This window comes from Anomaloglossus baeobatrachus, chromosome 5 (genome assembly GCF_048569485.1).
Source record: "Anomaloglossus baeobatrachus isolate aAnoBae1 chromosome 5, aAnoBae1.hap1, whole genome shotgun sequence".
Taxonomy (NCBI): domain Eukaryota; kingdom Metazoa; phylum Chordata; class Amphibia; order Anura; family Aromobatidae; genus Anomaloglossus; species Anomaloglossus baeobatrachus.
Window position 1 is genome coordinate 541,453,800 of NC_134357.1, and position 25,942 is coordinate 541,479,741.

The 25,942-nt window shown below is 49.7% G+C and overlaps 1 protein-coding gene across 1 annotated transcript in view; it reads right to left on the reverse strand.

The window, feature by feature from the left end:
• Window positions 1-23,937, reverse strand: part of LOC142312943 (uncharacterized) — a 275,262-nt gene extending 251,325 nt beyond the window's left edge. The window contains 6 exon segments of the mRNA XM_075351931.1: window positions 21,968-22,058; window positions 22,256-22,353; window positions 22,437-22,560; window positions 22,642-22,821; window positions 22,951-23,100; window positions 23,859-23,937. Of these exon segments, the coding sequence (XP_075208046.1) occupies window positions 21,968-22,058; window positions 22,256-22,353; window positions 22,437-22,560; window positions 22,642-22,821; window positions 22,951-23,028 (571 nt within the window). The 5' untranslated portion in view covers window positions 23,029-23,100; window positions 23,859-23,937.
• Window positions 23,938-25,942: the final 2,005 nt, after the last annotated feature.

The window sequence follows — 25,942 nt, forward strand, 5'->3', positions numbered from 1 at the left end:
TATGTTCTCTTACTAAATATATAACCTATTTCTTGACATGTTACTTGTTGCAACGTTTTACCACATGATATTTGTACTGTCTAATGCAGGGGTCTCAAACTTGGCTGGGTGTATGGGCTGCACAGAGGAAATAAAATAATTTGGGGGACCGCATTCTTTGCAGGACAAAGTGACATTTTTATTGGTACTATATATTTTTTTTACACACCTTTGGATCACTGATTTTGAACATTTTTCACTTATTATAACAAATGTGCACATGCTTTGTTTAAATATATCTATATACCGTATTTTTCGGACTATAAGACGCACCGGACCATAAGACGCACCCTGGTTTTAGAGAAGGAAAATAGGAAAATAAAATTTTAAGCAAAAAATGTGGTCATGACACACTGTTATGGGGCGAGGATCTGCTGCTGACACTGTTATGGGGGTAATGTCCCAAAATTCTCTACTAAGGTACCCCATCCTGGTAATGATCCTCCTGCCTTGTGTATATATTTATGTCCCTCATCCTGGTATAGCCCCATCTTGCTATATACTGCATCCTGGTACGTGCTCCTATCCTGCTATATATGCCATCATCCTGCTCATATACCCCCATCATCCTGTTCATATACTCCCATCATCCTGGTATATGGCCCCATCATCCTGCTAATACTCCCATCATCCTGGTATATGGCCCCATCATCCTGCTAATACTCCCATCATCCTGGTATATGGCTCCATCATCCTGCTAATACTCCCATCATCCTGGTATATGGCCCCATCCTGCTCATATACCCCCATCATCCTGCTATATGCTATTATCCTGTTCATATACCCCCATCATCCTGCCCATATACCCCCATCATCCTGCTCATATACCCCCATCATCCTGCTCATATACCCCCATCCTGCTGCACACACAAAAAAATAAACGTTTACACTCACCTTTCCTCGTTCCACGCAGCGTCACTCCTCCTAATGTCTGTGCCGGCAGCGCTGTGTTGAGCCGGCCACGTTCCCTGCAGCCCTGCGATGTATTGTCTTCCAGTCTGCCGGCGCGGCTGTGAAGACACATGTGCGAACAGCGATGACGTCATCGCTGTGAGCCCCGCTAGTCTCCAGTCCACACAGCGCGGCCGGCAGACTGGAGGACATCGCGGTGCTGCAGGGGAACGGGTGAGTACATTGATTCACTGTACCCCGCGCATCATCATCATGATGATGATGATGCTCGGGGAACAGTGAATACAGTCGAGCATGATCACTACAGGCTGTAGTTGCCAGGGGTGATCACGGTCGGCTGTTAATTATGCGCGCGTCCCCGCCCATCATCCTGCCCACCTATCAGCCCCGGCGGGAGGATGGGCGTGCATATGTAATGAGCGGGCCCACGTGGTCACGGCAAGCGCTGCTGCTGCCTGCTCGTGCCCCCGATGACCCGCTCCACCGCAGCACCCCCATTCCCCACAGCCATGCCCTACATTCAGACCATTAGACGCACCCCCCACTTTCCCCCAACATTTGGGGGAAAAAAAGTGCGTCTTATGGTCGGAAAAATACGGTATATATATATATATAATTGCCTTATTCTGTCTGTCTGTCTGTCTGTCTTGCTCCAAAATGATGTCATTACAGTGACAACCGTCGCATTGGCCTCTCAGCTGTCCCGCCCCCCGCACGGATTGGCCGCTCGGCGTGGCCTCGCCCGCCGCACGCATTCCCCGAACCCACATGGAGCCCCGACACCCAGGTGACTGAAGCACCCCCGGAAGCACACCCCAGCAACCCAGCCAAGACATACGCGTACGCTGGTAAACATGCTACACATCTGGTTACCATGGAAACCACTTTTGCTTAGTTATCCGATTGTGTACCATGGTTACCAGCATATGCCGGTTCCCTGCCCATTCAGATCGTTGGTCTCCCGCTGTCAAACACGCCGATACATGCTACACAGCGAGAGACCAACAAACAAAAAATGAACCACCACTATCGCTTTTAATAGTTAGTTACCTGATGTGGTTTTTCTCCACTTTCTCGGATCCGGCGCGCTCACGTGCACTGTGTACAGTACAGTGACCGCGCGACAAGCTCCGATCACGTGTTGTCATGTGACCGGAGCATGTGACCAGGAAGTTGCGGCGCGACCACTGTACTATACACAGTGTACGGGAGCGCGCCGGATCCGACGAAGTGGAGAAAAGCCGGATGTGTGAAACCGGTTACTAGCTTACCCGGCTCCCGGCACACGTGTGCCGGGAGCGGGCGTACGCTGGTAAACATGGTACACATCGGGTAACTATAGACACCGCTTTGCTTAGTTACCCAATGTGTAACATAGTTACTAGCTTAGGCTAAGTTCACACATCAGTTTTTCCAATCAGGCACAATCTGGTTTGTGCCTGATGCAACGGATCCGGTAAAAGAAACCGGATCCTTTTTTTTTTATGCTGAGTGAGAGACCCCATCATCACGGCACATACACTGGCACTCCCGCACACACCATTACCGCACATACACCAGCACTGCACATACACCGGCACTCCCGCACACACCATCACCTCACATACACCGGCACTCCCGCACGCACCATCACCTCACATACACCGGCACTCCCGCACGCACCATCACCGCACATACACCGGCACTCCCGCACGCACCATCACCGCACATACACCGGCACTCCCGCACGCACCATCACCGCACATACACCGGCACTCCCGCACGCACCATCACCGCACATACACCGGCACTCCCGCACGCACCATCACCGCACATACACCGGCACTCCCGCACGCACCATCACCGCACATACACCGGCACTCCCGCACGCACCATCACCGCACATACACCGGCACTCCCGCACGCACCATCACCGCACATACACCGACACTCCCGCACGCACCATCACCGCACATACACCGGCACTCCCGCACGCACCATCACCGCACATACACCGACACCCCCGCACGCACCATCACCGCACATACACCGGCACTCCCGCACGCACCATCACCGCACATACACCGGCACTCCCGCACGCACCATCACCGCACATACACTGGCACTCCCGCACGCACCATCACCGCACATACACCGGCACTCCCGCACGCACCATCACCGCACATACACCGGCACTCCCACATGCACCATCACCGCACACACCCCGGCACTCCCGCATGCATCATCCCGGCACTCCTGCACGCATGATCCCCGCACATACACCGGCACTCCCGAACGCATCATCCTCGCACACATCCCGGCACTCCCGCACACACCATCCCTGCACACATCCCGGCACTCCTGCACGCATCATCCCCGCACATACCCCGACACTCCCGCACGCACCCCGACACTCCCGCACACATCACCGCACACACCCCGGCACTCCCGCATGCATCATCCCCGCAGACATCCCGGCACTCCCACACGCATCATCACCGCACACACCCCGGCACTCCCGCACGCATCATCCTCACCGCACACTCTGACACTACCTCAGTGATGTCCCAGCTGACAGCGCGACTCCCTCAGTTGCTGCGTGGAGCTGATAGAGAGCGGCGGTGTTCCACGGCCGCTCCTGTCAGCTTCATGTAGCAGAGCTGAAATCGTCGCGGGACCTCGTGGATTACGTCGGACCTGGAGGGGCATTTGGGGATTTTAATAAAATGGTGAAAGACGGCGTTTTTTTGTCCTTTATTCCAAATAAAGTATTTTTTTGGCTGTATGTGTTTATTTACTTTCACTTACAGGTTAATCATTGGGGGTGTCTCATAGACATCTGCCATGATTAACCTCTTATTACCCCGATTGCCACCGCACCAGGGCAATTCCGGATGAGCCGGGTAGAGTCCCGGGACTGTCGCATCTAATGCATGCTGCAATTCCGGGCGGCTGCTGGCTGATATTGTTAGGTTGGGGGGCTCCCCATAATGTGGAGCTCCCCATCCTGAGAATACCAGCCTTCAGCCGTATGGCTTTACCCTGGCTGGTATCAAAATTGGGGGGGGGGGACCGCACGTCGTTTTTTTTAACCCCTTAACGACCCATGATGTACTAGATACGTCATGGATCGTGTGCCGGTAAGCCCCGCCCCCTGCCGCCGGCAGGCGGCAGCAAGACGCGCACATATCAGCTGTTATCAACAGCTGATATGTGTGCCTGCTAGCCGCGGGTGGAATCGCTTCCACCCGCGGCCATTAACCCCTTACATTTCGCTGCCAAAGTCTTGGCAGCGATATGTATATGGGCGCCGCCATGACAGTGACTTACCCCGCCCCCACCGGAAGTCACGTGACATGATCACGTGACTTTCGGCGGTTGCCATGGTAGCACAGGGTCATGTGATGACGCCTGTAGCTAACATGAGTCACTTCCTCTCAATGCCGGAATACAGCCGGCATTGAAAGTGAAGCAGCAAATCTGCAGTTCTCAGCTCTGTAGCTGAGATCTGCAGATAGTGCAGAGCGATCGGATTGCTGATCGCAATAGCCCCCTAGGGGGACTAGTAAAATAAAAAAAAAAAAGTAAAAAAAAAAAAGTTTTAAAAAATTAAAAAAAAAATAAAAAACCCTAAAAGTTCAAATCACCCCCCTTTCACCCCATTGAAAATTAAAGGGTTAAAAAAATAAAAAATACACACATATTTGGTATCGCCACGTTCAGAAATGCCCGATCTATCAAAATATAAAATCAATGAATCTGATCAGTAAACGGCGTAGCGGCAAAAAAATTCCAAACGCCAAAATTACGTTTTTTGTTTGCCGCAAATTTTGCGCAAAATGCAATAACAGGCGATCAAAACGTAGCATCTGCGCAAAAATGGTACCGTTAAGAACGTCAGGTCGAGACGCAAAAAATAAGCCATCACTGAGCCTCAGATCCTGAAAAATGAGAACGCTACGGGTTTTGGAAAATGGCGCAAAACGTGCGCCACGTTTTTTGGACAAGCTTGTGAATTTTTTTTAACCCCTTAGATACAAGTAAACCTATACATGTTTGGTGTCTACAAACTCGCACCGACCTGAGGCATCATACCCACACATGAGTTTTACCATATAGTGAACACGGTGAATAAAATATCCCAAAAACTATTGTACAATCCCACTTTTTTGCAATTTTTCCGCACTTGGAATTTTTTTGCCGTTTTCCAGTACACTATATAGTAAAACTTATGATTTCATTTAAAAGTACAACTCGTCCCGCAAAAAACAAGCCCTCATATGGCAAGATTGATGGAAAAATAAAAAAGTTACGCCTCTCGGAAGAAGGGGAGCAAAAAACAAAAACGCAAAAACGGAAAGTGCCCGGGGGCTGAAGGGGTTAATTATTTATTTTACTGCAAGATATAGACCCGCCCACCGGCGGCTGTGATTGGTTGCAGTGAGACAGCTTTCACTCAGCGTGGGGCGTGTCTGACTGCAACCAATCATAGGCGCCGGTGGGCGGGGAACGCAGGGAATACGAGATTGAATAATGGGTGGCCGGCTTTTTCAAATCAGAAGCCGCCAGCAGTGTGACAGCCGTGCAGCTCCGCGCCGGTGATCGGTGAGTGAGTGAGTGAGTGTGAGAGAGAGAGAGGCCGGAGCCACACAGGGGGCACTAATGCGATGCTCGCATCACACTCGGCTCGCGCTGGCAGCACAGCAGCAGCCGAGTGTCATGCTAGTGTGCCTGCATCTGAGGTCCAACCGTGCGAGCGGACCTCAGCTGCGGGGGGCGGCCCGGCTCTCAGGAGGGGCGGGTCAGAGCTGCGGAGGGGCGGGCCGGCACGGAGGAGGGGAAGGTGGGATTTCTCTCCCTCTCTCCTCCGTAGCCGGCTATTGCGATTCTCCCTCTGCATGCACGGTACACCGGTGTACCGCGAGTGCAGTGCGATTTTTCTCTCGCCCCATTCACTTGAATGGGTGCGAGAGAAAGAGTCTCGCATTACAGTCGCATTACGCTGCGATTGTTTTCTCGGTCCAATTAGGACTGAGAAAATAATCGCTCATGTGTGCAGACACAAAGGCTAGAATTGGTCCGAGTGGAATGCGATGTTTTATCACACTCCACTCGCACCGATTTTCTCAGAGAATCACTTCTGGGCATGCTCAGAAGTAAAAACCGAATCCGGTATATGCTTCCGGCATTTGATGCATGCCACCGGATTCGGCATGCATAGACTTACATTACGCACCATGCTGCACAGCGCCGCACCCGGCGCTGTGCAGTTTTTTTTATGAGACAAAAAACACTGCATGAAACGTTCAATGCGGCCACCGCATTCATTAATTAAGCCGCATCAGGAAAAAGCCGGATGCAACGCAAGGTCATCAGGCACAATCCAGCGACAATACAAATCAATGGGGATAAAACGGATGCGGTACTGGATCCGTTTTAACCGTTTTTTTCCGGATTGTACCTGATGGAAAAAACCTGATGTGTGAAAGTAGCCTTAACCAACCAAACTTTTAGCGTCTCCCACTCTCACACCACTTCCTCATCTTGCCCCCTATCTGTCAGTGTCTCCCAAGATTCAGTTCTTGGACCCCTGCTGTTCCCCATCTACACCTTCAGCCTGGGACAGCTCATAGAGTCCCATGGCTTTCAGTGTCATCTCTACACTGATAATACACAGATCTACCTTTCTGGACCTGACATCACCTCCCTACTAACCAGAATCCCACAATGTCTGTCTGCTATTTCATCCTTTTTCTATGCTCGATTCCTAAAACTGAATATGGACAAAACAGAATTCATCATCTTTCCTCTGTCTTTGTATAAGTCTATCAGTCTCTATGTCTGTGTCTATTTGTCGGTCTCTCCCTCTCTGTGTCTGTCTGTATCTCTGTGTCTCTTTCCCCATCTGCCTCTTTCCCCATCTGTCTCTTTCAAGGTCTGCCTGTCTTTGTCTGTCTCTTTCTTTGTCTGTCTCTATCTCTCTGTGTCTTTCCCCATCTGTCTCTTTCCCAGGTCAGTCTCTTTGCCAGGTCTGTCTCCCCGTCTCTTTTCCTGTCTCTCTCCCAGTCTGACTTTGTCCATCTCTTTGTCTGTGTCTTTTCCTGTCTGTCTCTTTCCTTATCTGTCTAGATTTTTCGGGCTCTTTCCCTGTCTGTCTCCATCAAGGTCTGTCTCTTTCCCCATCTGTCTTTTTCCCCATCTGTATGTGCCTCTCTCTGTCTGTCTCTCTCTGTCTCTTTCCCTGTCTCTCGCTCTATGTGCCTCCCCATCGACATTATATTACCTCACACATAAGCTTCTTGTACTAACATAGTCCTTTGTTCCTATAGCAACCAATCACAGCTGCTATTAATAACCTGTAGTTCCAAGCTCCATTCACTTTAATAGAGGCAGGTTTTATAGAAAGTAACTGTAAAGCACGGGGTTACATTTTCCTGTCAAAACATAGTCTACGACGCTCCCTGGGTCACTTTAGCGGACATAAACACACACACACACATACATACACTCAGCTTTATATATTAGATATATATAACGTGAGTGTGCGTGCGTATGTGTGCACATGTGCGTGTACAGAGTGTGTGCATGCGAGTGTGTGTATGCATGTGCAGTGTGCGTGAGTTTGTGTGTGTGCGCACATGTTCAGAGTATGTGTGCATGTGTGCGCAGAGTGAATGCAGTGTGTGTGCAGAATGTAAATGGAGGCGTGTCATGCTTGAGATGGTGTGTAATATTAGAATATCATACATATCACACTCAACATATTTAAACAATATATTACACTATATACACTGTGCGCAGAATTATTAGGCAAATGAGTATTTTGATCACATGATTCTTTTTATACATGTTGTCCTACTCGAAGTTGTATAGGCTTGAGAGCCAACATCCAAATAAGTAAATCAGGTAATGTGCATCTCTGTAATGAGGAGGGGTATGGTGTAATAACATCAACACCCTATATCAGGTGTGCTTAATTATTAGGCAACTTCCTTTCCTTTGGCAAAATGGGTCAGAAGAGAGATTTGACCGGCTCTGAAAAGTCCAAAATTGTGAGTTGTCTTGCAGAGGTATGCAGCAGTCTTGAAAATGCCAAACTTTTGAAGCGTGATCCCCGAACAATCAAGCGTTTCATGGCAAATAGCCAAAGGGTTCGCAAGAAGCGTGTTGTGCAAAAAAGGCGCAAAATAACTCCCCATGTATTGAGGAAAATTAAGCGTGAAGCTGCCAAGATGCCATTTGCCACCAGTATGGCCATATTACAGAGCTGCAACGTTACTGGAGTATCAAAAAACACAAGGTGTACCATACTCAGGGACATGGCCAAGGTAAGGAAGGCTGAAAAAGGACCACCTTTGAACAAGAAACGTAAGATAAAACATCAAGACTGGGCCAAGAAATATCTTAAGACTGATTTTTCCAAGGTTTTATGTACTGATGAAATGAGAGTGACTCTTGATGGGCCAGATGGATGGGCCAGAGGCTGGATCAGTAAAGGGCAGAGAGCTCCACTCTGACTCAGACACCAGCAAGGTGGAGGTGGGGTACTGGTATGGGCTGGTATCATCAAAGATGAACTGGTGGGACCTTTTTGGGTTGAGGATGGAGTGAAGCTCAACTCCCAGAACTACTAACAGTTTCTGGAAGACAACTTCTTCAAGCAGTGGTACACGAAGAAGTCGGTATCGTTCAAGAACAACATGATTTTCATGCAGGACAATGCTCCATCACATGCATCTAACTACTCCACAGCGTGGCTGGCCAATAAAAGATGAAAAAATAATGATATGGCCCCCTTGTTCGCCTGATCTGAACCCCATAGAGAACCTGTGGTCCCTCATAAAATGTGAGATCTACCTGGAGGGAAAACAGTGTCTGGGAGGCTGTGGTGGCTGCTACACGCAATGTTGATCGTAAACAGATCAAGCAACTGACAGAATCTATGGATGGTAGGCTGCTGAGTATCATCACAAAGAAAGATGGCTATATTGGTCACTAAGTTTTTGGGTTTTGTTTTTGCATGTCAGAAATATTTCTAAATTTTGTGCAGTTATATTGGTTTACCTGGTGAAAATAAACAAGTGAGATGGGAATAGATTTGGTTTTTATTAAGTTGCCTAATAATTCTGCACAGTAATAGTTACCTGCACAAACAGATATCCTCCTAACACAGCCAAATCTAAAAAAAAACCCACTCCAACTTCCAAAAACATTATGCTTTGATATTCATGAGTCTTTTGGGTTGATTGAGAACATAGTTGTTGGTCAATAATAAAAAAAAATCCTCTAAAATTCAACTTGCCTAATAATTCTGCACACGGTGTATATAAGGTGATAGATATATCAGCAGACCTATCAGAGGCCACAGAGTACAAGGGTGCCATGTCACACACACACACACACACACACACACATACATGTGTATGTACGTACGTACGCATATACAGTGGGGGAAAAAAGGATTTAGTCATCCACCAGTTGTGCAGCTTCTCTCACTTAAAAAGATGAGAGAGGCCTGTAATCGACATCATCGGTAGATCACAACTATGAGAGACAAAATGAGAAAAAAAATCCAGAAAAATCACCTTGTCTGATTTGGAAGGATTTTTTGCAAATTATGGTGGAAAATAAGCATTAGTCACCTAAAACATGCAAGGTTTCTGGCTCTCACAGACCTGTAACTTTTTCTTTAAAGAGGCTCCTCTATCCTCCACTCATTACTTGTAGTAATGGCATCTGTTAGGGCTTGTTATCAGTAATAAAGACACCTGTCCACAACCTTAAACAGTCAGATTCCATGGTGAAGACCAAAGAGCTGTGGAAGGACACCAGAAACAAAATTGTAGCCCTGCACCATGCTGGGAAGAATGAACATACAAAAGGCAAGCAGCTTGGTTTGATGAAATCAACTGTGGGAGCAATGATAAGAAAATGGAAGACATACAAGGCCACTGATAATCTCCCTAGATCTGGGCAAGATCTCACTCTGTGGGGTCAAAATGATCACAAAAACAATGAGCAAAAATCCCAGAACCACACGGGGGGGATGTAGTGAATGACCTGCATGGAGCTGGGACCACCGTAACAAAGGTTACTATCAGTAACACACTATGCCGCCAGGAACTCGGATCCTGTAGTTCCACACGTGTTCCCCTGATTAAGCCAGTATATCACAAGACAGTTCCAAAAGTACATTTCAAATAAAATAAGCTTACGCCTCTATTAAAACTTATCAAAAACAGGAGAACTTTCAGTCTGTATCAAATATTCACCGATTTTTCATGATCCCAATTCACATTATGCAAAAAACAGAGCTGTTGGATCCAAAAGGTATACTTGTGTTACTGCTCCCTATTGTTTTAAATTATCTCTTCTGTTTCTCCATAGTCACACATCTTTCATTTTTGTCATTAGATTTACCAGACTAAATAGTATGCTCTGAGACTAATTATGTATCAATCAATATGCTGCCATTGAATAGCAAACAGATTACATACTAGTCATCATAACATATACAGCTTTAAATCCATGCATAAGACACATTTTTGTGGCCACTATATCTCCATACTATAAATCTTAATACTTCATATAACATGCCTAATGCCTCAATATTATCTCAACCTGCAATACTACTCAGAATCAATTTGAAATAAGGCTATGTGCGCACGTTGCATTTTTTTGGAAACGCTGCGTTTTGAACTGCAGCGTAACTGCATGCGTTCAGCTTCCCCAGCAAAGTCTATGAGAAAGCCGAAAAATCAATGCACACGCTGCGTTTGTAAACGCAGCGTTTTGGATCCACAAAATTTATGCGAAAAAAAAAAGCAGCATGTCACTTATTTTGTGCGTTGTAGCTGCGTTTTCCACCCATTGAAATCAATTATGTGGGTCAGAACGCAACCAAAATGCACTTGGACTGCATTTTTGTTGCGTTCCACATGCTTTTTTGACAAGCAAAACGCAGGTCTTTTCAGTCTCTGTCAATGTTTGTCAATTTCTGTCTGTGGATGTCGGTGAATCTCGCTCTGTCTGTCGGTCGGTCTCTTTCTCTGTCAGTTGGTCGACTTTAGTGTGTCTCTCTCTCTCTGTCGGTCGGTCTCTCTGTCTGTCTGTCTGTCTCTCTCTGTCCGTCGGTCAGTCTCTCCCCCTCTCTTACTCACTGATCCCCGATCACCGGCGCGGCACTGCACGGCGTTCACACTGCTCCGGCGGCTTTTCCTCTTTTGAAAATGCCGGCCGCTCATTATTCAATCTCGTATTCCCTGCTTTCCCCACCCACCGGCGCCTATGATTGGTTACAGTCAGACACGCCCCCCACGCTGAGTGACAGATGTCTCACTGCAACCAATCACAGCCGCAGGTGGGCGGGTCTATATCGTGCAGTAAAATAAATAAATTAAAAAAAAACGGACGTGCAGTCCCCCCAATTTTGATACCAGCCAAGATAAAGCCACACGGCTGAAGGCTGGTATTCTCAGGATGGGGAGCGCCACGTTATGGGGAGCCCCCCAGCCTAACAATATCAGCCAGGAGCCGCCTGGAATTGCCGCATCCATTAGATGCGACAGTCCCGGGACTTTACCCGGCTCAACCCGAATTGCCCTGGTGCGGTGGCAATCGTGGTAATAAGGGGTTAATGGCAGCAGCCCGTAGCTGCCACTAAGTCCTAGGTTAATCATGACAGGCGTCTCCCCGAGATACCCTCCATAATTAACCTGTAAGTGAAAGGAAATAAACACTTACACCCGAAAAAATCCTTTATTTGGAATAAAAGACAAAAAAAACACCCTCTTTTCACCACTTTATTAAAATCCCCAAATACCCCTCCAGGTACGGCGTAATCCAGAGGTCCTGCGACGCATCCAGCTTTGATACATGAAGCTGACAGGAGCGGCTGTAAAACACCGCCGCCCCTGTGAGCTCCACGCAGCAACTGAAGCGAATCGCGCTGTCAGCGGGGACGTCACTGAGGTAATGCCGGTGTGTGTGCGGTGATGATGAGGGCTGTAGTGTCGGGATGTGTGCGGGGATGTCGGCGGTAATGTCTGGATGTGTGCGGGGATGTCGGCAGTAATGTCGGGATGTAGGCGAAAATGTCGGGATGTGTGCGGGGATGTCGGCGGTAATGTCGGGATGTAGGCGGGGAAGATGATAATCGGGACGCCACACACAGACAGAGCTGCGGTATGACAATGAAGTCGGGTGCAATTCACCCGAGTTCATTCTCATCGCGCGACTGTCTGTGTCGGCTGTCAGCCGGCTTGTAGCAGAGTTGAATTGCCGGGGGAACGCACTGTCAAAAATGCATCCAAAACGCATGCAAAACGCATGGAAAAATCCAAAATCCATGCGTTGTGGATGCATTTTATTTCATAAACGCAGTGTCCCGTCTGCCGGAGGGTGCGTTCTTTTCCGCACTGCAGAGAACGCAACGTGCGCACATAGCCTTGTTGCTCTATTAGGCTAATTAATACACAGTCATTCAGTTGCACAGCATACTGATAAGTGCAATTTCAACTCCATGTGTGAAGCATATTGGTATAATGGCAGTGTATCTCCGCATAATAAATCTCAGTGCTTCATATAAAGTGCCCGATGGATTAATCATTATCTCAGTCTGCAATACTAGTCAGAAAATTAGTGTAAAACACTGTGACATAGGGTAACAAGAAGTGGATAAATTTCCATGTTGTAGCATAGATCTCCTCAGCTCAATCTCCAACGTACGTTTCACGATCGGCTTTTTCAGTACATGTCCAGGCCCGTCTGAAGTTTGCGAGAGAGCATTTGGATTATCCAGAAGACTATTGGGAGCATGTCATATGGTCTGATGAAACCAAAGTAGAACTGTTTGGTAGAAACACAAGTCGTCATGTTTGGAGGAGACAAAATGCTGTGTTGCATCCAAAGAACACCATACCTACTGTGACGCATGGGGGTGGCAACATAATGCTTTGGGGCTGTTTCTCTGCAAAGGACGGAGGACGATTGATCCGTGTACATGAAAGTATGAATGGGGCCATGTATCGTGAGATTTTGAGTGCAAACCTCCATTAGCAAGTGCATTGAAGATGAAACGTGTCTGAGTCTTTCAGCATGATAATGATCCCAAGCACACAGTCAGGGCAATGAAGGAATAGCTTCGTAAGAAGCATATGAAGGTCCTGGAGTGGCCTAGCCAGTCTCCAGATCTCAACCCCATAGGAAATCTTTGGAGGGAGTTGAAAGTCCATGTTGCCCAGCGACAGGCCGAAACATCACTGCTCTAGAGGAGATCTGCATGGAGAAATGGGCCAACATACCACCAACTTTGTGAAGACTTACAGAGATCATTTCATCTAGGTCATTGGCAGCAAAGGATATACAACAAAATATTGAGATGAACTTTTGTTATTGACTAAATACTTATTTTCCACCACAATTTGCAAAAAAATCTTGGCAATTCAGACGCGGTGATTTTCTGGATTTGTTTTCTCATTTTGTCTCTCATAGTTGTGGTCTACCTATGTCAATTACAGGCCTCTCCCATCTTTTTAAGTGGGAGAACTTGCACAATCGGTGGCTGACTAAATACTTGTGTGTGTGTGTGTGTGTCTCAAGACACCCCTGAACTCTGCGGACGTGGCCTCCGATAGCTCTGTGGCTGACAAGGACTCATTCAGATGTCAGTTTCTCGGACTGCTATCCATGGTTTTCATAGATAGCACTCACACCTATGATAACCATTACACATCATGGTCTGAATATGATATTCCAAACCAAATGATGTGACGGGACATGGACTGAGTATTATCTAGTGAGTAATTTGCAATTCTATGTGTCTCCTATGTTTATTTAGTCACTTGTGGCTGGGCTTTTAGCCTTTAATAGGGAGTAGCATGAATTCTGCACACCTTGCTGTGACGACATGGACTCTCAGTGCCTAGCATGGGTTAACTTTCTTAACATTCAGCCAGACATGAAGACAGTTTGTTTATAGAAGGGGGATAAGTCCCTCATTGTTTTTACAAGACTCTTGTTGACTCATGTAATTGCCTTGGCTAATGAAGGCCAGACACACAGATAAATCAATTATACGAACTTCCCATTGTATTACTAAGTGAATTGCTAGATGTGATGTAACCAATAAGAGCCCAGTCTTTTCCACCAATCGTGAAGACCCCAATGGTCTGAATGGAGAGCTCAGGGGTATAAGAAGGAGGACTGTCCATTGCCCAGAAAGACTCTTGCTACATGCTACTAATCTAGGATCTGCGGATCCGATTGGCAAGCTGAACCTGGATTATAATGCTACATGGACCTCAGCATCGAATGCAAGGATTCGGCTGAGCTATCAAGGACTACCTAAGGAAGGAATCCAGCTTGGGACAATCCAGTCATCTGCCTACAGGCTCTGCAGACCTCAGCCAGCTTCCTAAATCTGGCGTTATTCCATCCTCGGTGGGTGCCCGCCGAAAGCGAGGTGCTGCTGGATTGGAGCAAGTAGCCCTGGAAGCTCTGAGGCACGGACATTCTAAATCCCTGGTGAGCCAGAGGAAGGGTGAGACTATGTTGCCTGTTACATTTGTGTGTTTTGCTGGTTATGCGCTATGTCCCATTAATTGTTTGGGGATCCAATAAAGTCTTAATATTGTGATTCCCTCACCCTGTGTTGTCTGAGTAGTGTTCAGCCCACGGTTAAGGAGGTCGGGCGTTCAAGTGGAATGAGCCCTGGGCCATGCATATTTTTGAGAGTGCTTCATGCAAAGCACCTTTTTCTTTTTCAAAAGGGGGCTCAACCGATGCCAGTCAAGTGGGGTGTGTGTGGCCCAGTTAGTGGAAACGAGGGAGACTGTGGTTGGAGTCCCCTCGCTGTGTTTGTAAAAGAACCAAGATGAACAAGTCATGGCTCTCAGAGGACTTTTCTTCCCCTGAGTCATCCAGGGGAGGTGAAAGGCACGCGTATTATTGAGAGTGCTTCATGCAAAGCATCTTTTTCAAAATGGGGGGTCAACTGATGCCAGTCAAGTGGGGTGTGTGTGGCCCAATTAGTGGAAACGAGGGAGACTCTGGTTGGAGTCCCCTCGCTGTGTTTTACATGATTTTCGAAGGGCATGACATGCCTAAGAGGTTGAGTTTCATCATCTGCAACTTGTTGGCAACAGAAAGGCTGCCTTTACACCCTTTTGAGACCGAGGATTTTCGAGACCTTATGCCCATTGCAGTGCCCCAAGAGCCGATGGCCAGTCGTCACTCCTTCTCCAAGAAAGGCGTGCCCGCGCTACCACAGCAGGTCGCACACAACCTCACCGATTCCTTGAGAAACTCTGTGTGTGACAGGGTGCATTTCACCACAAATACTTGGACCAGTAAGCATGGACAGGGGAGTTACATGTTGCTGACTGGGCACTGGGTAACTATTGTGAGAGATGGAGAAGGGTTTGCTGTACAAGTCTTGCCGTCCCCACGCCTTGTGTGTCAATCCTTCCTCTGTATGTACAAGTTCCTCCACTGCTTCTGCCTCCTCAACCTCGTGTGGGTCCTCCACCTCGGCCCAAACCCTGTGTGGTCAGGCCACCCTTCCTTGTAACTGTGCCCAAGGAATCCCACACACCTCCTTACTATGCTGGCAGCACAGCTCAACAGCATGATGCGGTCGACTCTTTACTTAGAAATGTCTGGGAAATGTGATTCACACCGTTGAGGAGTTGTGGACGGTAAGCTCTGGAGAGTGAGACCGAGTTTCATCAATGGTTGTCTCCACTCAACCAGCAGCCAGGGAAGGTCGGGTGCGACAATGATGCAAACCAGTCTGCGACCCTTCTTCAGGGCAATGTGACACACGTGCCTTGTAGGGCTCACGTAATGAACCAGGTTGTCCAGCAATTTTTAAAACACTATCCCGGCCTACATGACCTTCTGCAGAGGGCACGGTGTAACGCCTGCTTGGATCGACACACTCAGATGGGCTGTAAAGGATAGGCTAGAGGCAAGCCACTCACCAAGCTGGACACCCAGAACCCTGAAACCCTTTAACCCCTATACAGTGATTTGGAATTACACAGGGCCCAAGTTGATCAATACCTGTGGAAGGCTGCAGTTCCAGAGAATAGTAGTCATACAGGATCAAAAACATTAATTGAGGAAGAGGAACAGAATGGGATGGCCAGGACTTAATCAGAAAACAAGCAGAGGTGAAATGCAGATCTGCCAACGAGGTACATAAACAGCAAGCAGGAAAAGTAGTCAGGTAACAAGCACACAAAATCATAAAACTGAACTGGGGGTAACAGTAAGAAGAGGTTCATAGCTTTGTCTGGCAGTGGTCTGCAGACAGGAGGGGCCTAAAAAAGGGTGTGGTTTCTTCCCATTGGTTGTAGCTGAATGATGGTACTTCATCTGTGAGATACCCACCACCTACATTCAGCCTGTGGTTCTGTATCTGTTAAGGTAACGCAACCCAGTGGGTGACCATAACCTGCGTCCACCTGCGCCGCTGGCATCGACTCCTTTCCCATCATCAGCACTATGCACGAAAGGAACACGTTGTCACCTGGCGACCGGAGTACAAATTGATTGGACTACGTTGGTGACTTAACAGCCGTGTGCGGCAATGATGCAAACCTGTCTGCGGCCCTTTGGCAGGGCAAAATGACACACGTGCCTTGTATGGCTCACGTGTTGAATCTGATTCTCCAGCAATTTTTAAAATACCATCCCGGCCTACATGGCCTTGTGCAGCGGGCACGCTGCTATGTGCTCACTTTCATCCTTCGCACCCAGCAGCTCAACAACTTTCATCGCTCCTGAAGTCTTAGGGTCTGGCGGTTAAACGCCGGAAATGCGTTTAACCGCCATTGGAGATGCGGAGATGTTCCGACATACAGGAATTGGAATCTGCACATGTTGCAGCGTCTGTGGCAGCACCGCAGAGCCCTGCTGAAATACGGTCTGACGTATACCCTGGGCTAATTTGATCCAGAGGTGGTGCAGATCACGCTGCTGGAGTGATGTCAGATCAAGGACCTATGCACCCTTCTACACAGTTTACAAATGTCGACGAAGATGTTTAGCACTGGCGATGCCATTCTCAGCGTGGCAATTCTGGTCATCTACAAGATGGAGCACACTGTAAGCATTATTCGGAGTCAGGTGTTGGTTCAAGAGGAAGGGGAGGAAGTACAGGAGGAGTCATATGCAGAAGGGATAATAAGATCTACAAGGTCCAGACGGTGAGCGGCACCTAGGCAGCAGTCATGGTGGGGGAGAGGGATTAACAAGGGCGCATAGTATCAGCAAAAATTGTTGAGGAATGTGCAGGAGCCCATGAAGAAATGGAGGACGAACTGGCGATGGGCATGGAAGACTCAGCAGATGAGTGAGAGCTTGCTCACATTTCGGTTGTGCGAGGTTGGGGGGAGAGGGCAGAGGATGGAGGCATGATTCTCACCTCTCTGCCACCAACACACCAAGGACTTGGTCCTCCTGGATGCACAAGACACATGAGCGCCTTCTTGCTGCACTACCTACAACATGACCCTCGGATTGTACGAATTCGAAGTAATGCTAACTACTGGGTTGCCACACTGTTAGATCCCTGGTACAAGACAAAATTTGGCGAAATAATTCCTGCCATAGAAAGGGACGCACGTATACAGGAGTATCTGCAGAAGGTGGTACGGATTCTTAGATCTGCTTTTCCAGTAAACACCAGTGCTGCACAGAGTGAATCTCAACGCTTTGTCATGGATAGGAGGAAATGGTCTTTTACTTGTCCACATCTGAGGGACCGAGGGCTGGCTGCTGTGCTGAGATGGCATTGAGTACGGTGTCCCTGCAGAGTTGCACTTTTGGTCATATACCAAATGAGTTGAAAAAGGACAGATGCTGGTGGAAAGGGGAACAGTTATGTTGGAAAGGGGAAAAAAAGTTTTTGTCCGTGGGTTTGTTGGTTAAGCAAAAGTAACATTTGATGAAGAAACACCATCTGTTACAGTGGGACTGGCAGATTTGGATAAGGTGGTATATACTATGTTACCGCTATATAACGAAAATGAATAAGAAAAGAAAGAGAAAGGTATATATCCCCATCAGCAGTCAATGTCCACCGTGCTCCCAGATGGAAAAGGAGAGGTTGGCAACTGGAAGGTTAGGTGGAGGATACAGATCTGTGTGGCTATGAAACTAATAGTTGCCTGAACCGAGTTAGACGCCACTCGGATCTGGAGACTGGGAGCCCTGTTAGCGTCACAGGGTCCACACGCCCACCCAGCCCAGGAACTCCCTGTTAACATCACAGGGGCCATTCAGTACGCTGACCGTGTGCATTGGGGCCACACCTGTGGACAGCAGGCGCATCAGCAGCAGCAGGCCTGTTAATGCCACTGGGCTGCACAAACAGGACTTGTAGTACAGGAGCTGGTCTTAACCGTTCTGCGTTACTAACTGTGGTGGCGGCCTGCATCGACGCCCTATCCCTGCCTACCTCTGGCCTAAAGCTGCAATGGGTTCAACACATGGAGGTGTGCTCTTTCGGAGCATAATAGAAGACTGCGCACCTCCTTGTTGGCTCCAGCCCCTTTTATAACCTGGGTCCGCCCCAAACCAGGGTGGACCACAATGCACCTCCTGGAGACAAAAGCAGAGTGACACGTCATGAGTGGCATAACTAGCGTCCTATTTGGAACCGCAACTTCAATAATGACCTCATGGCTGCCATGACACAAACACCTCACCAGTCATCGTCTGACCATCAATAATGAGGTGACAAGTCATAGGGGCGGGCCTCTGCAAGCCATTTGGGAGTGGCCTGGCCACATCGTCAGACCACAGGGCATCAGGTGTCCCATATGGGCCCCCTACATCAGGGGCAGGGCCAAAGAGTTCATTACCTGACCTAGTCTCTGATGCAGTAAGTGCCTGAGCATGCTCAGTTGCATGTAATACAGTCTCTGAAAAAAGACTATCAGCTTTAGCATGGTGTCTAGGCACAAAACAGGACTTAGACCCGGCACGGAGTGCAAGTACCTGTACAAAGAGGCTTTTCGCACTAAGTGTGGGAGCATGCGCTGTATCCCGAAATGAAGACTTAGCCTCAGGAATGGCACAGTCAGGCTGAGCATACTCACTAGGCGAAACACTGTAGTTAGGCTGCGGCTGGGGTAAATCGGCACACGCATGCGCACTAGCTGCCTTTCTACACTTAGACGTTGAGGAGAAATTGCTCTTCGGGTGTGGACTTGGAGATGCTGTCTATGAACAGAAGGAAAAGCTAAAGGAAGCCTCACTTTCTATCCCTCCGAATTATCAAATGCAGCAATGAATTCCCTGAGTTTGCTATAAAATTAGCGTAGCAAAATGTGCATGAGGCTGTCATGCAGAGGTGCTGCAAATAGATTTGCACCAGTGGGACACTAATGGAAGTCCAACAGTCACTTCTTGTATGCCACTAAATGGCAGCATTTTTTGCTATCATTATAGCTTATTAAAAACAGAGCAGGAGGGTGTCCTGCACAGGTGCTAGAAATAGCTTGGCACCAGTGGGACACTAATGGAAGTCCAACAGCCACGTTTAGGATGCCACTAAGTTCACTCAGTGTTTGCTAGTATAATGGCTTAGTTATAATGAGTTGGAGTGTGCAGAGGACAGGAGGGTACAGTGGCAGGGTTGTGGGTCTCTGAGTAGAGGAAAGGAAGCCTGCCTTTCTATCGCTCCTAATGGGGAAATGCAGCAAGGAAATCCCTGACCTTAGCTACACAGACGCTGTCATCTTGTGTAGCCGTTAAACTCTGTTTTCACGGACCTGTCACCTATGGCTCTGACCCTGCCGGTATGAGCCCTTAAAAGGACTGATAGAAAGTGCTATCCCTATGCTGTACAGCGCTGTGTATGGAGCGTACACAGCAGTATCGGAGATAGGAGCTGCGCCAGCGGTGACTGACATCAAGGACGCAGAAGGCAGATAATGGCGTGCTGGAGAAAAATGTCCGTTTTTATAATGCAGGGACATGTGACATGGACATCCTATCAAATTAGGACAAAGAGAATAAATGCAAAAAAGTGTTATTTTATTGGACTGTTTGCAAAAAAGAAAACACCACCACAATATAGCAAAAGCCGACGTTTCGGCCTATGTTAGGCCTTTTTCAAGGTTTTTGCGTATAATGGGAGATGCCTCCTGCCTCCATCACAGACCTCTGGGACCCTGTCCCCACTCCTTGTGTTATCCAGGCATCCTCTCTCTTCCTCCACCTGTCTTCTGGGCCTCCCTGGCCTCCGTGACGTACCCTTGCAAAGCAAAGCAAACGCCACATGGTACAATCCCTTGACGTCTAATTCGTCCCATCCACCCTCCCATTACACGCAAAAACCTTGAAAAAGGCCTAACATAGGCCGAAACGTCGGCTTTTGCTATATTGTGGTGGCGTTTTCTTTTTTGCAAATAGTCCGATAAAATAACACTTTTTTGCATTTATTCTCTTTGTCCTAATTTGAGTGCTTGGGATCCAATATATTACTTAGCGCTTTCTTTCCCTTAAGCACCTTCCTCCTTAGGCGGTTGAGCCCAGCTCTACCCATATTTTATGGACATCCTATCCCACATGCCGTTGCTTCTCTGGCTAAAAGTCCACTTAGCTGTGTGTGTGTCTGGGATTGGCTGACATGCTGGCCCGCCCCACTACATGCGCGCTCTTAGGGAAGGAAGGCAAGGAAAAAAAAAAAAAATGGCGATCGCCATTATCCATACAGCAGTGATCTGAATGCGCTGTTCCCGCACACTATACACTGAAATTTCATAATAGTGTGAGTCACAGAGTGACTTACACTATTACAGCGGAAAGTCAGCTAGGAATTAGCTGGTCTTTTTGCTGCTAGAACCGTTCTCGAACGTATCTAGAACTATCGAGCTTTAGCAAAAAGCTCGAGTTCTAGTTCGATCTAGAACAGCCCCCAAAATCACTCGAGCCGCGAACTGGAGAACCTCGAACCGCGCTCAACTCTACTCATGACGTCACTGCTAGTCATTGCTGCCTGCGCATCACACGCTACGGTGTGACCTGCTGCTCTTGAGGTCATCGCAGCTCACTGCCAGGGGCGGTTCTCACACAGCACAGCGCGAGAGCCGGCAGTGGCTGCTGTTCCAGCCTATGGGGTTCGTTGTCTGAATGTTCTTTATAGGCTGGGACACAGTCAGGCAACGAACTGGGACCTCCATGTGGATTACAGCAAAATTTCATTTTTTTTTAGCTGTTATTTAATGAATTGGTGAATGAGGGACTTTGTCCTGGCTTTTTTAATTCTCTCTGTTTATGTCCTTCAGGTTTGTCTTTGTGGAACGTCGTCATTGTGGGACCTCCTTGCTGATTACGGCGGAACGTCAAGCCTTTAATAAATTGGTGAATAAGGGCTTGCCTCGGGGATGGGGGAGGTGTTTGAAAAAAATAAAAGAACATAAAAAATATTTTATTTACATGTACTGGGTTAGTAATGGGGGTGTCAGATAGATCCCCAATCATTACTAGCACCAGGGCTTCATGCCAGCTGTCAATTCACAGTTGTCATCAACCCCATGAACCATTACACCACTTGCCACCACACCAGGGCATTTTGGAAGAGCTGGGAACTGTGGCAGGATTGGGAGATCTAATGGCTGGGAAGGGCAAAATCACAATGAGCCTGCCCAACCTGATAACACCAGCCCCCAGCTGTCTGCTAATAGCATCATTACTCTCCACTATCTCTTAGGGGCCCAGCATAATATTTTTCTTTTAGTGATTTTCTAACTTGTCAGCACATTCTACATACACTGTAATTTGGAAATCTAATTTACAAATCTGAGCATGTAAGGGTCAGCATCTTCTAATTCCAAGGGGTAAGTGGATCCTCCAGATTGTAAGCTCTATAGAAGAAGAGGATTCAGTGCCCAAAATAATATGAACAGTTCCAAGTGGAAGAGAATTTTGTGGGATATGGTCGGACTACACCACCAATAAAGCAGCCACAGCAGGTGACTGAGAAGAATCTGTGACTTCTCTACATTTAGTGGTCACTACTCACCTGGGTAGCCATATGTAGGAATCTCATCTTTACACCGCTCATCACCCCTCACATATGTCTCTGTAGTATTAATATGGGTCAGATCTTCACCCTGAAACAAATATTGTAGAAGTCACAGACAGATGGAGAAGTCCCATCTATGATCAGCTCTAATCCTGCCATCTCCACCGTTCTCATTCCACAAGTATAAAACATATAATACCGGTGGATAAAACAAAACTGAGCACAAGACCTTCACAGCCGTCTACGCATCATAGGGAGGTTTCATGACACTTTCACTCCATCTACCTGATGATCCTGAGGAACATCTGGATCTTCTTGTTTACAGTCCTGTGGGAGAAGAGGATGGGGACATCTCTCTGGTGTTGTCCTCTCACTGGATAGAACTGGAGGAAACACATACAGGGACTGAATTCATTCCTTACATACAGATAATTATAGGCCAAGTGTATTTAGTCCTGTCTATTACCTGGTGATGTGAGGGGCTGGGGAACCTCCATCATGACGTCCTTATACAGATCTTTGTGTCCTTCTAAATACTCCCACTCCTCCATGGAGAAATAGACGGCGACGTCCTGACACCTTATAGGAACCTGACACATACAATGATACCGTCACCCCCAATCCCTTCATAGCGTTACTGTATAATGTCCCAGCATTCCCAGCAGTGTCACCTCTCCAGTCAGCAGCTCAATCATCTTGTAGGCGAGTTCTAGGATCTTCTGGTCATTGATGTCCTCATGTATCGGGGGGTGAGGTGGAGGCCCAGTGATTGGGTTCAGGGGTCTTCCCCATCCCTCAGACACAGGGGCCTGACAGCGCTCACTAGAGGGCTTCTTCACTACTGTGTAATCCTGGTTATGGAGAGACACAGTAATAAATCTCACTACAGACATTTCCAGAGTCCTCACCTCTCCAGTTCTGTCCATCTGTTATTCCCATAGATAAGAATGGTGTAATGTGACGTCATCAGAATCTCTCACCTCTCCAGTAAGCCGGAAGAGGATCTCTAGGGTGAGGTGTAATATCCTCTCCGCCATCTTGTCCCTGTCCATATCCATCCTTCACGGGGCAATCAGGAAAATTCTCTTCTATAGAAGATCTCCACTGAGAGGATCCGATATTGTAGGGACCTGAATGGGGAGAAGATGACGATGTAACATCATAAAGAATCCAGTGTAATAATACAATTACAAGAAAGAATAAGGGGAAACATGAGATTTATTATTTTAGAGTATATGGCGGTGCTGTGGGAACATTATATCTACTCCATAAAGGGCACAATGTAAATGGCCGAGGACCGAGGGGCAGGAAAGGGGCCGAGGACCGAGGGGCAGGAAAGGGGCCGAGGACCGAGGGGCAGGAAAGGGGCCGAGGACCGAGGGGCAGGAAAGGGGCCGAGGACTGAGGGCAGGAAAGGGGCCGAGGACCGAGGGGCAGGAAAGGGGCCGAGGACCGAGGGGCAGGAAAGGGGCCGAGGACCGAGGGGCAGGAAAGGGGCCGAGGACCGAGGGGCAGGAAAGGGGCCGAGGACCGAGGGGCAGGAAAGGGGCCGAGGACCGAGGGCAGGAAAGGGGCCGAGGACCGAGGGGCAGGAAAGGGGCCGAGGACCGAGGGGCAGGAAAGGGGCCGAGGACCGAGGGGCAGGAAAGGGGCCGAGGACCGAGGGGCAGGAAAGGGGCCGAGGACTGAGGGCAGGAAAGGGACCGAGGACTGAGGGCAGACGGGTTTCCTCACTTCCGGCCTCTCATAGTTGGGGCGTCTGTATCTATCAGAGGAAAAGGAACAAAAACCTCACGATTCATAGAATTCAGCGAGAAAAACCCCAAGAAAGCCTCAGAGCTGAAGGGGTTAATCCCCCCTGCCCCAGTAATGGGGAATCTCCACACACCTCCTCCTGCAGAGCCGCACGGTAGAGACTAGATCGTAAGATCGGAGTTGATTTTTGGAGGGGGAGGAGTGATTTCCTGAGGCAATGATGTCACCGGAAGGGGCGGGGCCTCCTCAGTCCAGATCTGTGGGCGGGAAGCAGCAGTGCTCGGGCTCCTCTGTGCAGAGCAGACGGGTCACGGATCCTGACCCTGAGGTGGGGAATATTCAGCTTTTCCTCATCAGTTATACCGTAGCTCTGGGGTCTCAGCCTGGATGTTGGGGGCACAGAGCAGTGTCTCCTGTCACCACTGGGGGCTGCAGCTCGTGTATATCTCACAGGGAATGTACTGAAGCTGCAGCACCGTGCTCCTGTGTAGGCGTCCATAAGTAGAGGGGGCTTCTCCTGACAGGGAATGTACTGAAGCTGCAAGCACCGTGCTGTGGAGGCTTCAATAAGGTAAGTGACTTCTGGGGGGTTCCACGGAGCAGGGGGTAATGCTGTGGAGGTTTCATAAGGAATGTGGGGGTTACTCTAGGGCAGGCAGTAGGCGACGCTACATGTTTGGGGGGGCTTGCAGGAGGCAATGTGGAACGTTTTGGGGGACTCGCACTTGCCAGGGAGCGACTGCATGTTTGGGGTGGACTCGCACTGGACAGGGGGTGTAGCTGCACGTTTAGGGGGGCTGGCACTGGGCAGTGAGCGACGCTGCAGGATTGGGAGGCCCGGCAGGGGGCGACGCTGCACGTTTGGGGGGAGCTCGCACTGGGCAGGGGGAGACTCTGCACGTTTGGGGGGAGCTCGCACTGGGCAGGGGGAGACGCTGCACGTTTGGGGGGAGCTCGCACTGGGCAGGGGGAGACGCTGCACGTTTGGGGGGAGCTCGCACTGGCCGGGGGGGGCGACGCACGTTTGGGGGGAGCTCGCACTGGCCGGTGGGGCGACGCTGCACGTTTGGGGGGGCTCGCACTGGCCGGTGGGGCGACGCTGCACGTTTGGGGGGCTTGCAGGAGGCGACGCTGCATGTTAAGGGGGCTCGCACTGGCCGGGGGGGGTGAGGCTGCATGTTTGGGGGGCATGTAGGGGACAACGTTGCATGTTTTAGGGGCTCGCAATGGCCAGGGGGCGACGCTGCACGTTTGCGGGGCCAGGCAGGGGGCGACGCTGCACGTTTGCGGGGCCCGGCAGGGGGCGACGCTGCACGTTTGGGGGGAGCTCGCACTGGGCAGGGGGAGACTCTGCACGTTTGGGGGGAGCTCGCACTGGGCAGGGGGAGACGCTGCACGTTTGGGGGGAGCTCGCACTGGCCGGGGGGGCGACGCACGTTTGGGGGGAGCTCGCACTGGCCGGTGGGGCGACGCTGCACGTTTGGGGGGGCTCGCACTGGCCGGTGGGGCGACGCTGCACGTTTGGGGGGCTTGCAGGAGGCGACGCTGCATGTTAAGGGGGCTCGCACTGGCCGGGGGGGTGAGGCTGCATGTTTGGGGGGCATGTAGGGGACAACGTTGCATGTTTTAGGGGCTCGCAATGGCCAGGGGGCGACGCTGCACGTTTGCGGGGCCAGGCAGGGGGCGACGCTGCACGTTTGCGGGGCCCGGCAGGGGGCGACGCTGCACGTTTGGGGGGAGCTCGCACTGGGCAGGGGGAGACTCTGCACGTTTGGGGGGAGCTCGCACTGGGCAGGGGGAGACGCTGCACGTTTGGGGGGAGCTCGCACTGGCCGGGGGGGGCGACGCACGTTTGGGGGGAGCTCGCACTGGCCGGTGGGGCGACGCTGCACGTTTGGGGGGGCTCGCACTGGCCGGTGGGGCGACGCTGCACGTTTGGGGGGCTTGCAGGAGGCGACGCTGCATGTTAAGGGGGCTCGCACTGGCCGGGGGGGGTGAGGCTGCATGTTTGGGGGGCATGTAGGGGACAACGTTGCATGTTTTAGGGGCTCGCAATGGCCAGGGGGCGACGCTGCACGTTTGCGGGGCCAGGCAGGGGGCGACGCTGCACGTTTGCGGGGCCCGGCAGGGGGCGACGCTGCAGGATTGGGGGGCCGGCAGGGGGCGACGCTGCACGTTTGCGGGGGCCGGCAGGGGGCGACGCTGCACGTTTGCGGG